The sequence below is a fragment of the Microtus oregoni genome, unplaced genomic scaffold (assembly GCF_018167655.1).
Source record: "Microtus oregoni isolate MIOR12 unplaced genomic scaffold, Mior012 000021F_ref0000039, whole genome shotgun sequence".
NCBI classification, from domain to species: domain Eukaryota; kingdom Metazoa; phylum Chordata; class Mammalia; order Rodentia; family Cricetidae; genus Microtus; species Microtus oregoni.
In genome coordinates, this window is record NW_024543080.1 from 38778524 (window position 1) to 38796544 (window position 18021).

General features: G+C 38.4%; 1 protein-coding gene across 2 annotated transcripts in view; it reads right to left on the reverse strand.

Annotated features, from left to right (window-relative positions):
- Positions 1–18021, reverse strand: part of Rbpj (recombination signal binding protein for immunoglobulin kappa J region) — a 79674-nt gene that overhangs the window by 37807 nt on the left and 23846 nt on the right. For both annotated transcript variants that reach the window (XM_041671262.1, XM_041671263.1), the window contains exon 2: positions 1786–1824. In XM_041671262.1, coding sequence (XP_041527196.1) covers positions 1786–1824 — 39 coding nt within the window. The remainder of the gene's footprint in view (positions 1–1785; positions 1825–18021) is intronic.

The window sequence follows — 18021 nt, forward strand, 5'->3', positions numbered from 1 at the left end:
TCATGTACAACATTCTGGCCAGACCTCCACAAAATACTCAGAGACTATTTGCAATTTTAAAAGACATTATCTTGAAATTTAACCATAATTTTACTTTCACAGGATCCCCCAGAAAGAACGTCACCCCCATGACAGCTGGAAGTAATTCTAGAGGACGACGTCCCCTCTCCCAGTAAAGTTTACCCCTGGGTTTAGGGACATCATTTAGGGGTTGGGAGGTTGGGGGAGGAATTTTATAAGCTCGGGGATCATTTTGAAAAAAAAAAAAAAAAAGAGGGAATGATGGGTTGATAGATTTATAATTGTGAGTTACTGCTTTTAGACAAAAATATTGGTATCGATTCTTGTATATTGATACAAAGTTAAATTATATTGACTATTGTATGCATGCATGTTTCTATCTCTCTTTAAAACATTTTTTATGTATTGACATATACTGTATTGATAAATATATATTGTATATATTTACCATATTGCAGTGTACATTTCTCCTCTGATTAAGATACTTATATAATGTTTGTGTATTGATCTATATTTATCATATTGCAATGTATATTTGTACAGTGTTTATATTTGGAGGTCATTATCCTCATTTGTTACACAGTTGTTTATTGTCTTAGTCTTTAAGTTAGATAGATATTGAGAATTATATAGATAAATAGTCATCTAAGTTTGTCATTGATTAGACTAATCAGGTTCTCTAGATATATAGAGATTATACTCAGTCTAGATAGATAATCTTCGACCTCTTCAAAGAGCTGTAGAAAATGGCCTTTAACTCAGAGTTTCGTGATAGTGAGACACAATTGCTCCTGGCAACACCGCTCTATTCCCGAGAGAATGTTGAGCACCAAAGACACTCCACCTGGAGCCTTTCTATTTGGCAGAACTGGCCTTTGGGCAAAGAAATGCCCATACCTCAACCACTGACACAGATACAGAGCGTGCATCAATGGATAAAACAGGACTGTCATATCCTGCCAAGACAGGGTAAGATAGTTTTGAAAAGTTCCTTGCCTTTAATAATGGTATGTCAGTTATGTTAGGCCTTAGCCAAAATTGGTTGACTCAACATTGCAAACGAGACTTTGGGTGATTGCCCAGGTAGTCAGTTGTCTCTGTCAATTGTTGCACATTTTGGATATATCTCGTTTGTTGAGTAGTGTTTATTCCCTTCTCAGATCTTTGACGGAGTTGAAGATTATATAATTGTAGTTACTCTCTACATTATTTGGACTCCTTGAGATAGAATGTTTAGCAAAGCTTTTGTTCTCAATATTGTTTGTTATATTTATTATTTGTTGTTATTGTATATAGTTGTATTTGGTTTGGTTCTGTCTTATTTAGACAAAAAGGGGAGATGTAGGGATAAGTCCCGCCCCTTGGGGGGCGTGTTCGCCTCGGGCTAATGTTTGCCTATAAATTTGGCGAGTGTGCTCCCAGCCATCCTTGTCTCCGCGGGAACGGTGGTTCTGTAAGTCTATTTTACCATTAAAGCTGTATATATATTTTTACAATCTGTCTGCATTCGTTTGCGCTGTTACAGCTACAGCTGTTATTTTCACAATCTATTACATAGGTTTCTAAAAAGACTTCACTTTTTCATTTTTAAAGTATATTCTTTTAATCCTGTTTTCCCCCCACAGGAGAGAAGGAAGTGGAGGGGTGGGAATAAGATCAAGATGTAATTACCATATCTGGATGATTTCTAAGAGCTGTTCATATTAGTGTCTAAAATGACAGAATCTCCAAACACAATCAATGTTTAAATGCTAGTATGCTTACCTAGTGAGTCGCTTAGGTGGAGGCCGCTCACCAAACTTCCTGCAAAACAATTAAAGAAATAAAATAAATAAGCTGTCTGATAGATACCACAGTAAGTTATAAGCACCAGAAAGTGTCCCTTATGACTTAACAATCTCGATGAACAGTGAATAGAGAAATCCCCAACTATCATCTGTGCCCAGAAATAACAAACATACAATACAAGGTTCTTAAAAACAATAGCAGTCAGTGGGACCAGAGAGATTAGCAAAGCAGTTAAAACTGTGGCTGCTCTTGCAGAAGACACGATTCAATACCTAGCACCTACACATCAGCTCACAATCAACAGTAAGTCCAGTTTCAGGGAGTACGAGGTTTTCTGACCTCCTTAGCTACCAGGCATAAATGTGGTACTCATACATAGGTGTAGGCAAACACTCATACACATATAATAAATCTAAAGACAAAACAAAAAACTAATGGCACATTTTACAAATCTACTGAGTCATGATCAAATGAGGCCTACACCAAACTTTAAAAGCATCTTACAGAAAAACACTCAGACCTATGAGGTGAAGTGGATTAAAGCACCTGCTACCAAGCCTGATGGCCTGAGTTCAATCCCTGGAACCCACATAGTGGAAAGAGAGAACCAAGTCATAAGCTGTACATTAGAACTCCAAGATTTCATAAATAGAATTATTTTTGTCAATTACTACTCATGAATTACAGCTACAGAGTATAAGGCAAAAATATGCTCCTGGATTCTTTTCCACAGAGGATTTTTTTTAAAAACCAAAGATTGTAATCAAATGCACCACTATGTCATGTCGGTGCAATAAATGGGAGCTGATCCAGACAGAGCACGCTGCAAAAGCCATGGAGTTTATATAGCTTACAGAAACAAGTGAGAAATTACCAAAGTCTACTGATACATTAAAATAGTAAAAACTTTATAAATAGAAAAAATGGGGAATGAAATAAAATATTTTAATAACCACCACGTACCAAATCTAATATTCTAAACCAGCAAGTACTCTTCGGGATCTAACAAAAGTTAATTATATGATAAAGTAGTAAGAGAGTCATTACAATAAAAATTCAAATTCAAATTCCTAGGTACAATGTAATTCTGCCCAAACTAGATTAACAAGTAAATATCAGAGTACTTAACCCACCCCTTCTATAAATACTCACTAGATCATGTCAATGACAATATCAATATAGCATGCTAATATAACATCATGCCTGCTCCCCATAGGAAATGTGAAAAAAGATCATGCAATACAATTGCCTACTGAATAATTAGTAACTATATTCTAAATTTTATCCTTACACTCATAAGTATATACCCACAGATAAGCATATAGCATCTCTCACCATGGAGACTATCACAGAAAACCACAAAACAGAAATCACAGATTGTAGGGAACCTAGTCCTGAAGGACACATCTATGTCACAGCTCTTCTATCTATGGTTCAAAGATCATTTCAGAAGACAGGGCAGAAGCTGGGCGGTGGTGGCACATGCCTTTAATCCCAGCACTCGGGAGGCAGAGGCAGGCGGATCTCTGGGAGTTCGAGTCCAAAGCCGCAGAGAAACCCTGTCTCAAAAAACCAAAAAAAAAAAAAAAAAAGAAGAAGAAGAAGACAGGGCAGAAAGATTTTTTTAAGAGTCAGACACTAGGAAGCCTTCTGTGAAAGTCTCTCACAGAAATGGATGCATAAAGAAGGCCTAAATAATGACAATATCAAGACATGACAACACCAAGGTGGGGAAATCTTATGGGATCACACTCCTAGAGAAGGAACACAAGCAACTGATGACTGTTGATTGGAAGAATTAGCTTCTCCCAGGGGCTGAGACTCCTAACTGGTTGTCCAGTGCAAAGTGTCAGACCCTGAAAACATATATTCACAATCAACAAAAACAACTCAGCAGGTTGCATTTATATATTTGCGCGCGCACACACACACACACACACACACACACACGTAAACCATAAATAATCAGGGAAATTTGAGTCTACTAATTTGAGAGTGAGGAAGGGGACAAGGAAGAAGTTGGAGGGAGGAGAATTGGGAGGGTAGGGAAGTGATATAATTATATCTTAACTAAAAATGTATTTTATGGACAGCAGTGGTTGAACACACCTTGAATCCCAGCACTCAGGAGGCAGAGGCAGGAGGATATCTGAGCTCAAGGCCAGAGAGAAGGAGAGAGAATTCCAGGACAGTCAAGGCTACCCAGAGAAACCCTGTTTTGAAAAACCAAACAAACGAACAAAAAAAAGGAGCCTGCTGGGCCTGGTAACATTTACACAAAAACCCACACATCATTCAACCTTGCTGTTATGCTTGGTATAAAATAAAGATCCAATCATTGTTGCATGCAACTCTGATCTTTAATGGATATGCCATTGCTACATTTATTGGAGAGGGTGCTCACAAAATAGGTTTTCTGAAAAAAAAAATCCAATAAAATATATAACAGTTCACATTTCTAACTCTGAAGTTCACACATACCCCCTTCTCATGTAGCCCAAGCTACATGATATACTCCAGAACACTCCACTAGAGAACACTGATTTTTCCTCTTCCAGGAGGTATCACTTACAAATGGCTTCTTGTTTAGGGACAAGAAGCTTCTTCTAGATGGTAATTAACACAGTGACCCATAAACTAGACAATGTGCAGCACTCAACCCTAAATGCAATGTCTTTATGAAGGGATCTACGTCAAAGAGGAGGAGGAATTATTGTAAAAATAAATATAGAAGGAAAAAAGTCTCTTCCACACATAAAAGAACTGATTCACATACGACCTTGCAGAGTTGACAGCAGGCATAAGATTTGTGTAACTTAGCTGGGCGGTGGTGGTGCACACCTTTAATTTTAGTCCCAGCAGTCGGGAGGCAGAGGCAGGCGGATCTCTGAAAGTTCGAGGCTAGCCTGGTCTATAAGAGCTAGTTCCAGGACAGGCACCAAAGCTACAGAGAAACCCTGTCTCGAAAAACCAAAAAAAAAAAAAAAAAAAAAGATTTGTATAACTTTAAGCTACACAAAACCTACCAAGTAGAAGAGGGGGTTGGACATGAAGTGCTAAGTTTTTCTTGTATAGCCTCCAATCCTTTAGAATTTCTAATAGAGAAACCTGTAAACCCATTCCATTTACACATACTTCCTTTCTACTGAGAAAGAGATGTAAGAAGTTTCCTCCCACACCAGATCCCCTTCTTTCTATATTCACCAATGTTTTAAGGAAATGTACTACCACAAATGTACAAAAAGGGTAAAAGTTACCAAATCTCGGCATCTTAACATCTTTTCTGGCCTAAAGATAATTCCCATTAAAAACAACAACAAAAGCAAAAACCAACCAATTCAAATATCAAAACAAGAAAGGAGAGAGAAAAAAACAAAAAACAAGAAATAGTGCTGTGCGTACAGAACAATTTAGTAGTCATACCACTAAGCCAATGTTGGGCAATAGCACTATGGTTTTGGAAGAATATTAAGGAATTAAAAAGCAGGCGCAAAACATGGGGAAATCTCTGTCAATGGGATCCTAGGGCTTAAAGTAACTCTACTTTTATTAATTTTACTAACTGTTTGCTTCATGTTGAAATGGGATTAAAAAGAATTCAATGCAAGCAATACCAACAAATTACTTGCAGGAGAAAGTAGAAAACATTACAACCCAAACTTCTACAAACAGTATTAAATTATAATAAAGCACTGGGGTTTCTGAACAATGACTTGAGAAAGAAAGTGCTAGACAGAGATGCCTAACTCACATCTTCAAGGCATTTACCACCAACCAGTAAGAGAAACTGACTACATGATATACATCAGTATACATTCTGTGATAACAAATGGCATAAAGCACAAATGAAGCCAGTACTGACTGGGAAGGTGCTCGGTAACTGATGGAAAACCACAGGTCACCAGTATCAGCACATGTATGTCTGCACCAGATTTGTCCCTCACCAGTTATTTATTGAGCAGTTACTAGGGACCAAGTACAGGTATGCCCCAAACATCAGTGAGCACAAGGTACTAAACAAACTCATGCCCTTATGGAACTTTCGCAAAATTAGGGCAAATGGACAGTGAGATATGTTAATGTATTCATATTCATAATTCATAAAAGCAAAAGTTTCTTTGTGTATACTCTACCAACTGGCAATATCCCCGGCCTTAAAAATACATTTTAAGTAAACGTGTGATTTATCTTTAAACAGTTTACTCATTTTTTTCACCTACAGGTACAGAAAACAGCCTATTAAGTCATGTATCCTTTGAGAAAGATACTCATGGAGAGCTATAGAATTGAGAGATCTCAATACCCTGGCTATCTGGTCCTAGGCTCCAACTAGAAAAGAGTGTGTTAGCCTCTTTCAAACTTATTTGAATCAGGTCTTACCTTAAGAGTCAATTTAAAAGCAACAGTGCTAGAATTTGGCTCAGTATAACCACTGGTTCTGGGTAATATAACAAATATGATCAAGACGATCAAGGTCCTCCTGAACCATCACGTTTACTAAGAACATTCCTAACAGAACAAGCTTCCCTTGGGTTGATGACAAAGACAGGAAGTAGACCCCAATAGATGAAGGCATGCCCCCCTTGTTACTACTTTTTCTTAATTTTTAAAAACTCTTCTACTTTTGCTCTTTTTTTTTTTTTTTTTTTTTTTTTTTTTTTTGGTTTTTGGTGACAGGGTTTCTCTGTGGCTTTGGAGCCTGTCCTGGAACTAGCTCTGTAGACTAGGCTGGTCTCGAACTCCCAGAGATTCACCTGCCTCTGCCTCCCGACTGCTGGGATTAAAGGCGTGCACCACCACCACCCAGCTACTTTTGCTCCTTGAATTTAAAACAACTACAAACATCTTTTAACAACCTGCCAGCAATTTGTATCAATGCACTGGAGTGGAAAGAGATACATGCTGAAGACCATCATCCTCAACTGCACTCTGCACCTGGCTTTTCAAGTATCTCTACAGGAGGTTGGTGAAGGTTCTTGTGGCAGGGGTGGATAGGTGGGGGCTTAAAAAAAAAAGTATGCCGTTACAATAAAAATCTTCAAATTTGTAGCCTCAAAAAGAAGTATTTATCACAATCTGGGAAAACTCCTCCAACTGTATGTATCACTAAATGAAGCAGAGTGTAGCTCAATGGCAGGATGTGTACTTAGCATGTATAAAACCCTGGGTTCATGCGCAGAAAGCCAGCTCCCCATAAACTAAGGAAAGAAAAAAGACTGAATGAGACTGAGTTAAACACAAAAAAACAAACAATAACAACAACAACAACAACAAAAAATTATGCTGAATGCCATTTACAGAAAGCACTAAGAAATAATATCATTTTTGTACTACTATGGTGAAAATGTAGAGCATGAATCCAAACATGAGGAACAAATTCAAATTCTGAAATAGACAAAATAAGAAACTGACCCAGTTAAAGACACAAAAACAGGAGCATAAAACATATGGTTTGCAATGTATTTCAACCATAGAAGACTTTAGAAAATTAACAGTATCTGCATATAACAGATCAAATCAATTTTAATTTCTGAATTTTGATTACTATACAGTAACCATGTAGAGGAATGTTCTCACTGGTCAATGTTTTCATTTAAGGTATCCAGGTGACTACTGTAATAATCTTGAGACTAGTCAGAGAAACTGGTAATCACAGCAGAACAAAAGGCCAGCCCAGAGAAGCAATCACCGTTTCATCAAGTTTTTGGCCTGACTCTGCTGACTGCATAATTTGGTTGTGAAAACTGTCAGAAACCATTCATGGAGATGGTACATAACAGGCCTTATGGATAGTTTCTTGCCACAACTTTTATATTATTAGTCCAATTACGTAGTAACTGCTGTAGGTACAGAGCTTAATACCCAGGCCTGGGATATATGCAGAGAAGCAAACTATCATATAGGAAAGAGTTTAAATATGAGTAATCCTTTGAAAGACACTTTGGCAGTATCTATTCTAATTCAAGATGTGTATCTTTGACCTAGTCTTTCGATGCTATAAATTTACGTCCAGGTAGTTTTATTTGGTCCATGTAAAGACATTCATAAAGATATCCAATGAAACATTATCTACATCAATAAAAGAACCTCCAAACTGCATGTATAGTGAGGAATCCACTGGTTACATAGCAGTTCCCATGCATGATTGTACACATACAGGAGCATTAATCCTGAATGAGGTATACATTTTTAAATCATTCTGTGAGTATAGACATAACACACCTACATAAGACTTACACACAGTTATCAGTGTCAACAATAAAAATCCCTTTTGTTCTATAATGTATTACAAAGGATGTAAGATTTTCTTTTTCTTCGTATATCTTCAGTTTGATGGAGGTATCCAGCAAGACGAAAGGTACTCTCAAACCATTCTTGAAAGAAATTTGCCAGACTACAAAAACAACATTCAAGTCCTTATTCAAGGAAAACGTTAACACTTCCATAAGGAGAAATACAATATAACTTAAACATTAAAGACACAGGATCTCCATGACTTGGGGCAACTGCCAGATATCCAAGAGGAGTTTTGGTGAGAATATAGCGATGAGAGTGTTCCAGAAACCAAAGGACAGACCAGTGACTCACTGTGATGAACATGCAAATAAAGCTGACTGGAAAAGGGTATATGGTATGACACACCAAAGCTCCTAATGCCACCAGGAAGAATGAAGAGGTGTTGGAGAAGGTGGGAAAGATGGAGGAGAGAAGAAGTTTTGTTGTTGTTGTTTTCTTTTGTTTTTTGTTTGTTTGCTTCCTTGTTCTGGTTTTTTGTTTTTTAAATTTTCAATTGGGGAGCTGTGGGGGAGGCATGGAGAGACTAGGAAGTGAGCAGAATTGGGGTGACTGATGTGAGATTCCCAAAGATTCAATAAAGAAATTATGTTAAATAAAAAAATTAAAGAGATTCTGGTCATAAACTTGTTAATAACTTCTTCAGAAAATTTACTTCATCTTATGAACTGTTTTTTTCCATGTGTCTCTAGGAGTTTTGACCATGGTTTGCTAATCTAAAAAGTTGCCTTTTCCTATCCTCTCACTCTCTGGATAGAAGAAAGATAATCTCTGTGGGAGAGCAGGGCAGTCAGTGTGCAGATCTGAAAGTGCCATCTGATGAGGTATACAGTTGGTCATGGGAAGGGCTCTGTGCTAACTCCAGTGCAAACTAGAAGCAGGACCTAGAACAAGAAAGCAACTTCAGTTCAAGGCCAACCTGGTCTAAAAAGCTCTAGGGCAGCCAAAATAAACAGAGAAACCCTGTCTCAAAAAAGAAACAAAAGCCGGGCAGTGATGGCGCGTGCCTTTAATCCCAGCACTCGGGAGGCAGAGGCAGGCGGATCTCTGTGAGTTCTAGGCTCCAAAGCTACAGAGAAACTCTGTCTCGAAAAACTTAAAAAAAAAAAAAAGAAAGAAAGAAACAAAAAAACAAAAGATAGCAACTACAGGTTCAGTGTTCTCAAATGAAGCCATAGAAGGAAGTACTTCTAAACAGAATTTTCTGCAAAAATTCAAATGGTTAGTACATTAAAAGAATGGACAAGAACACCCAACACTTCTACAACAGCAATTCACTGACAAAGGCCATTAATTCTTTATCTCCATTCTTTGCTGCTCTAAGATTAGATGAAATTCTCCGCTGGGCGGTGGTGGCGCACGCCTTTAATCCCAGCACTGGGGAGGAAGAGGCAGGCGGATCTCTGGGAGTTCGAGACCAGCCTGGTCTGGTCTATAAGAGCTAGTTCCAGGACAGGCTCCAAAACCACAGAGAAACCCTGTCTCAAAAAACCAAAAAAAATCTCCTTGTTATCTCCTCCCACTGTTTCCTAACTTTGCCTCTTACAGCAGAGTAAACAGAAAGAAAAGCAACAGAGAGAATCTATCTTTACATGTACTTTCATTTAAGCTTCATCAACACTCCTCAAAGTTGGTAGTATTTAACTTACAAAACAGAGCTTTCCCCTACATCTTTTTTAAGATTATTTTTAATTTATGTGTATGAGTGTTTTATATATGTGCATGTATGCGCACCATGTATACCTGGCTCTCAAAGAGGCCAGAAGAGGGAATCAAATACCCTAACACTAGAGTTATAGGCAGTTGTGAGTCACTGAATGTGGGTGCTGGGAACCAAACCTGTGCATTCTCAAGAGCAGCAAGTACTCCTAACTACTGAGACATCTCTCCAGCCCAGCTATCCCCCAATTTCTACTTACACACAAATCATTCATAGACAATGAGAAAGTCCCACATAAAATCTATAAGGAAGCCATGTTCTTTGTTTCTCTTTAGTTTTTCTGCCCCAAAATGTTCTTTTTTTCTCTTTGTGATAATGTTCATTTGCTTTTCCCATTGTATCAACCACCCAGCATATCTTGTTTAATCTTTTTTGGGGGGGGGGGGGAGGAGAGCTCTTCTTAACCAATAAAGCTTTTATCAGTAAATGAAAACTGCATTCCAAGGATCAATTATAGTAATTCAGTCAGAAAATATGAAGACTGGCATCTGGTTAAATAAACTGGGGGAGAGGGGGAGGGAGGAATGACTGTGGTACTGGCTTTAATGGTTAGTCAAATACAGATTCTAAATAACTGCAAGAAGCCTAGAAACAAAGACAATACTGTCTCCACAATAAGCCAGACATGGAGCCATAGGCTATCCTTTTAAGCTGGCCAAGTTTTAAGACAGACATGTACATCGAGACAAACTGACAGTATTATAAGCTTGTCTTAGCCACATTAAACACTGACTGAAATACATATAAAACACAATAAGACATTCCACTGGTCCTTGGTTTGGTTCTTGTACAGCTGAAGAATAAATCCTATTAGTCAAGAACCCAAGGCCATCTGCCTTCTTCCCATTCAAACACCAGACACAAGACCTTGGAGGAGACAGGAGTCTCAGCTTCCTCTTTCTGCACTCAGAGTTGCAGAAGACACACCAAGACAGACAGGCAAAAACAAACAAACAAACAAACAAATAAATAAATAAATGGGAAGTGTTCTGTCCTGGGTCAATCTTCTAGCATTAAAGATTTATGTTATTTTCCTAGCATCCTCATGACTGCCTCTTGTTGGTCTACTCACTTCTCATTTGACCTGCCTGGTTCTGTGACCTCACAGTCATGTTCACAGTATTCATCTACAGGAAGAATTTAGAGCAAAGTCTTTTGTTTGTTTAAATTGTTAAGCAATGGGATGGGTGGGGCTAGAGAGTACAAAGAGAAGACACAGGAAACAGAGGCACTAGAGCCAAGAGGGCGACAACAGAAGACATGAGAAAAGGACTGCTTTAGGGAATGCCAGAGCCACTAAGTCAAAGGAAGCAGAAAAGTAATGGAGAATCCAGTAGCCATAAAATGACAACTGTCCATACCAAATATGGAAATGTTTTAGTTTAGTTTTTCTTCTGTGGGACGTGAAAAAAAGATCAGTTTCCCTATAAATAATCTCATACTTGGCTATCTTTTCACTGTGAAAAAAAGCTCCAGTTACTAGGTTTTGCTCTAGCAAAAACCTTGTTTTCCCAGTGTTTTTAGTTATTCTATAATTTCAGTCTCCACTTCTGTGAAATGGGATGCTGAATCAGTGTGATGCATGAGTTAACATATGAAAAGCACATACATAGCAAGGAGCGCCGCACTTCCTGTCAGGACTGAAGACTTTCTAGCCTTCAGACCAGTGGTTCTCCATAATCCTTTAATACTCATGCTGTGATGACCCCCAGCCATAAAATTATTTTCATTGTTACTTCATAACTGCTATGAATGGCAATGCAAATATCTGTGTTTTCCAATGGCCTTAGGTGACCCCTGTGAAAGGGCTGTCCGACTTCCAGGTTGAGAACTGCTGTTTCAGACTACCAGTATCTAACTCATAAGAATAATACATCTGTAGAAACAAAGACTGTTTCAAAAACAAGAAACCTTTTCAAATATTGTCATTCAATCTGAAAATCAAACGTTGAGCAAATAAGATTCTTACCCCATGATAAGATAGGTGTTTATTATAAAAACTTACCCATCATTAAAAATGTACTTATTTTGTAAACACTTATTCACCAAGAACGGGACCATGGGAATTAACAGAATAAGATCTGTTAATGGGTACAGAATAAGTTTGGGAACTAGGGCTAGGATTAAAAACTTCTGAAGGGGGAGCTAGTGAAATTTTCAAATGGATAGATCTGCTCCCACCTGTTACGGACGTGCTATGGATGCTGTCTGCCTCTATTCAGCCACTGACCCCAGTGACTCTATTCTGTCACTCACCTACAGGCTTTTTCACAGGAATTTGAACATAGACATCTTAATAAAGCTAAAGTAATGCATATTTAATTAATTTAGTTGCTCAACTGCTACCATCACCTTCATCCCCACTACCGTGATAGATAGAAAATGAATCCTATCTCGTCTTGCCACCCTACTGTTATGCCCCAAGATTCCCAGCTTACAATAATCATGAGTTTAAAAAAAAAAAAAAAGAGGCAGCTGTGCTCTCCCTAACAACTCTTTTCCAATGTTGCATTCTTACAGTCACAGTTTTTAAAGATTCTGTATTAACAGAGCAGCAACATCACCTGACATTGCATGGTATTTCTTTGCAGCTTCCCTATAATGGGCTCATGGCAATTGAGCCCCTCTGGCTGTAGGAGAACTTGGCTTCATCACCAATGAAAACTGTACTTGCTCATCTTAGCTAGGAGTTTGGCACTGTGAAGAACACAAGCTCGTCTACTTCCTGTTTATCTGTCCTTTCCTCATGACCTAGCAGTTTGACAGCTCACAGAAGAGCAGCACTGTGTAGTGGCATTTCATTCTTATTTTAATAAACAAAGCTTGTCTGCAGATCAGAGAGTAAAACAGCCCCACTGATCAGCCTTACTACCAGGCAGTGGTGACACACACCTGTAATTCCAGTAGCCACATTAGTTGCCGTAGAAACCAAATGGGGCATGACTTTAATCCCATTGGTGCACACCTTTAATCCCAGCCCTAGTGAGGATTATAAAACGGGAGGAAATAGCTCTCAACACACAGTATCATTCTGAGATTCCTGGAGGCAGAATCACCATTTCGAACTGTAGTCAAAATAAGAGTCAGTGGTTGGCTGTTTCGTTTTTCAAATCTTCAGGTTGAACCCCAATTTCTCTCTCGAGTTTTCACTAATTGTGCTTCATCACTGAATTTTTCAAAAGTGCCAATTTTTTTTGTTCCCTCATTTCCTTCACAGAAAGTGACCTGACCCAACATATTGCACTTATCAACTGGGTTCTGTGAATAAATCCTTTTTGAGTTATCCTACATCCAAACATCTAAAACAGTACTATTTTTAAAAGAAATTAAATTCAGCATAGTAAAAACTGTGCTTTAATGACAACATCATCACTTACTCAGAACACTTTAAAAGTTGTGTTATCTTAAAATTTCTTTTGTGGAGAGGGGAAGAAGGGAGGTAGGGAAGGAACTGGAAGGAGAGGAGGGAGGGCAAACTTTGGTTGGGATGTAAAAACAAAAAATGAATAAGCAAAAAAAATATTTTTAAGATATTTTTAGGGGCTGTAGAGATGGCTTAGAGGTTAAGACCACTGTCTGCTCTAGAGGACCTGTGTTCAATTCCCAGCACCTACATGGGAGCTCACAACTGTCTATAACTCCATTCTAGGGGATCTGGCTCACTCACATTGACATATCTGCAGGCAAAACACATAAAATAATGATAATTATAAAAAAAAAATTTAGGTCAGGCAGTGGTGGCACACTAGGGAGGCAGAGACAGAGATCTCTGATGGAATTAAGATCGTGCACCACCACTGCCCAGTCAGAGTATGTTCTTTTTATCTTAAAGACGATGGAGTTCTGTTGAGTCTAGTCACCGAACTCATTAAGTTAGATTATACTTTATTGTCTTCAGCTGTGTGCCAGGAAGGACAAGCTCACTGAAATAATACACAAGACGATACCAAAGAAAAGAAAGCTATTTCTGAAGATGCAAATGCCACAGCTCCCAGTATCATGAAGCAGAACATGGTGATCTTCATGTTGAAAAGCTAAGTAATGCTACTGAAAACAGAAGAAAAGGGGCATCATCTGGAGACAAGAGACAGCTAGACTATGGAGAAATCTGGAGGAAAAGAAACAAACTGAACTCTTCCAAACCCCAAACACATATGCTCTCATCATTCACTATCTCCCTACTAACAATGTTTGTTTGCACACTCCTGTGTAGACAACAGCTGTGGAGAAATTTGAACAAACATCTATTCCACCAGAAAGTCAACCAATGGTAGTCTAAAGCATGACTGTCCAATTTGTCCAAATTGGCAAACCAGTGAGTTTCTTGGACTTACTTATAAAGGATGGGCAAGCAGTGACATACAAGAACGAGGATAACCCCTAAAGAGCTGTCCAATGCCAGCATGCATAATAAATTCTCCATAGCGGCACAGAGAGATGGTGTCTCCCCTTTAGACAGCCTTTCACCTTTATATACTTTAGCTCCCAGGCTTTAAGACACATGCAGCTGGGACTGAGATGGAGAAAGGAAGGGCTGGAATTCCAAGTAAGTTTCTGATAACCTCCCTCCGTTCTTCTATAAAGAAACATCAGGAAGCCCCATCTTGAGGCTTGAAAGCAGTCACAGCTGTTCTGATGAAGATGATGGTTATGAGTGCTCAGAGGCCAGCATTCCACAACCACCACCATTAACAGGACAACTAATCCACTGGCTGGGAAATTACTTACTCGTCTACAATTTCAAAACAGTACTCCTAAGGGGTACATCATACACAACTCAGAGGAAAAAAAAACCCTATCTTTCAGCTCAATTTCTAAGAACTTGCAGAGAAAGATGAGTTATGTTGGTTATCTCTGTCCTCTTCTTCTGACAAAGAATCCTTCCCTTTTTTCCAATTCTCCAGTATAGAAAACAAATTCATAAATTCCACTCCTGTGAAACAACATCAGAAGCCTTCAACCTTTACTGTTTACTGCTTTCTAGGAAGCATAATTTTATTTTAGATAAAAGGTAAAATGTACCTATGCTGACACTTTCCTACTTTGAAGCATTATTTACTTAAAAATATTTACCAACATTCAATAGGTCTATAAAGTAAATATGTGCTTTTATGAAGCACAGGTACTTACTAATCCAAGGAAAATGTGGAAATGTTATATAAATCTTTACAGAAACAGAAATTCTAACATCTCAAACACCTTTAACACTGACATCTTTTTAAATGCTGAGCTTTACCTTTTGAATTAGAGAAACACTTGTTAAATGAACCATTCCTTTTATATCACAAGAAAAAATAAATGAGGGTTTCCTTGAAAATTTAACTCTATGTTCCATTTACATAAATGAAAGAGCAAATTATAACTAGTAAATATTACAAATGTCTTATAATGATGTGCCTCTGAATATTTATTAGGGCAAACATAACAACAGACAAAAATGGAACAAGAAAACATGATCTTCTAGTTAATATCTAACTCTTTGCAGATGAGACAGTGCATTCACTAATACCTGTAAGCTTTGGAGCCTGACAGCAGCTTGGCAACAAATACACAGGCTCTCATCAGCTTCCCAGCTTGACATTACTAGAACTTAGGTTTCTATAATCCAGTACCTACGTATGTCCTTGAAACAAAAGTCTAACAAGAGCCAAGAGCCAGTGAGGTGGCTCAGCAGATAAAGGTGCTTGCTGTGACATCTTGACGATTTGAGCTGCCTCTCCTGGACTCACATGACAGAAGGACTGACTCTACAAAGTTGCCCTCTGATCTCTGCATCCAAGTGTTCAAATGTTCTCTCTCATCTCTGCATACAAGTTCTCTCTCACACCGTGTGTGTGTGTGTGTGTGTGTGAGAGAGAGAGAGAGAGAGAGAGAGAGAGAGAGAGAGAGAGACTGAGACTGGCAGCGGAGGGGGAGGAAAGACAGCCTGGCTAACATCATCAAGCGCACTGTTGCACTGTGTTCCCATTCTCTTCTACTCCCCCCATAGACTCCTATAACTTACTAATGTGTGCGCACATACGTGCGTGTGTGTAAGTGGATCCCTGCAAGTGATATGGAGGAAATAGTATACATAACAATAAAAGTCACAAGCAGACAAACATACTCTGGTCATTTCTTTTCCAGCAAAGCAAAACCAATACCACCCATAAGGACTTTGTGGCTATAAAACAGAAGAGCTAGAACAAAAGCTGGAACTGAAAATACCCTATGATGAGTTTTAGCTGTAAAATCACTGGGAAAAGTGACAATTTCGGGATAAAACAGATAACTATAACCCAAGGGTCCTAATTTAATAATTATCACTGTCACTGTCCATCTACCAATGATTCTTATTGCCAAACCCTTCATGTCAATGCAATCATTTAACTATCAAATATAAATTATACTATATAGCTTTTCTGTTTTCCATGTTATTCTTACAACCTGTCAAGATAAAGAAAACAATATGAAATTTAGGAAAACAGACTCCAAATTTCTTAAAATAAAGTCATAACTCTTCCACCAAGAACATAATTACCAACTTTGCCAGCGCACTAAAATCCTCTCTGGACTTCAAACTGACTAGAATAGACCTGAGAAATTCTTGCCAGCAAAGGGGAGTTGGTTGAATTATGGTACACCCAAAATTAAAGTAGCTTTTAAGTAATAATGACATTAACATGGCAATATGCTAGATACAAGATTATCTAGCTATATATCATGATTTTTCAAACTGCATATTGTTTAGACTATCCAGAATACAAAATTATAAATGCTTTTATAAATACAAATACATTTAAGTCCCATAAAATCAAGAAGCATCTCAGTTATATTTATTCCTATACCTCCAGCATTAGCCAGAAAGTGTCAGAGTGGCAGTAAAAGTAGCTACAAGAATAGCCTCTCAAGAGCAGCCTAAGACTAAATCCCAGGTCTTTCACACAAGGCTGTAGTAAACTAACGAGCCTCTAGTAGTTTAGCCACCTTTTAGGTAGCATACTTTCTCCTTCTGAAAACCTAGGGTGAAGGCAGAGCAGCAGAGAAAAACAGGATTCCACAGACAGCATTATATCCCCTGGCACAGAGTGGTAGCAGAGGACTAGACAGAAGTCAGCCATCAGGGAAGGTCAGAAGTGACGGGACTGTTCTTACATACACATAGAAATGTCAGTGAGAATTAAGGGGAAAAAAAGCATGAAACAGGATTTTTCAAACTCTGACTACTACAGCTCAGAAGTTCTAAGTGTGCATCACACCCCAATCTACACTATACTGATTTATGTACTGTACCTTACTCTAGCACAGCATGGACTTATTTAAATGTAGACTGTGTAAGCCAGTAAAATTAAGCTGTTTGTCCTTTGATCATATTTTTCTTTATAACGGGCAAGAAAAATTTAACCACTAATGATGGGGGAGTGTCATATATCAATCTATTGATTTCATTGGTTAAGCAATAAAGAAACTGCTTGGCCCTCATAGGTTAAAACATAGGTGGGTGGAGTAAACAGAACAGAATGCTGGGAGAAAGAAGCTGAGTCAAGGAGTCGCCATGATTCTTCCACTCCAGGCAGATGCAGGTTAAGATCATTCCTGGTAAGCCAGCTCATGGGCTATACAGATTATTAGAAATGGGCTAGTCCAGGTGCGAGAGTTAGCAGAGAAAAGGGTAGATATAATGGGCCAAGCAGTGTTTAAAAGAATACAGTTTCCGTGTAATTATTTCGGGGCATAAGCTAGAGCTAGCCATGTGGGTGGCCGGGTGCCGGGGACGCAGCCCCACCATTCGTATTACTGCACACTAATAAAAAAAAAACAGAAAGAAAGAAAATTTAACCACTAAAGCAAGCAACTAAAGGCAGAAAATACTGCACCGTAACTTGCCTCTTATTTCTAAGTTTTTTTAGTCTTTCAAATTTTCTCCAATCTTCAACCACCATGAATCTCAATATAAAACATTCTTTAGAGACCATTAAAAGGTGACAGAGTTGGGCATGGTGGCACATTACTATAATCTCAGCAATACGTAAGCTAAAGAAAAAGGTTTCTATGTCTGAAGCCTGCCTAGGTTATATAGCAAGAATATGAACATCACCACCACCCCTGCCAAAAAGTAATACAAAAATCATATGATAAAAATAAAAATAAGAATGCCTGTAATTTTGGGACTCAGAAGGTGAACAAGGCAATCACATAAGTTCAATGCTAGTCAGCTA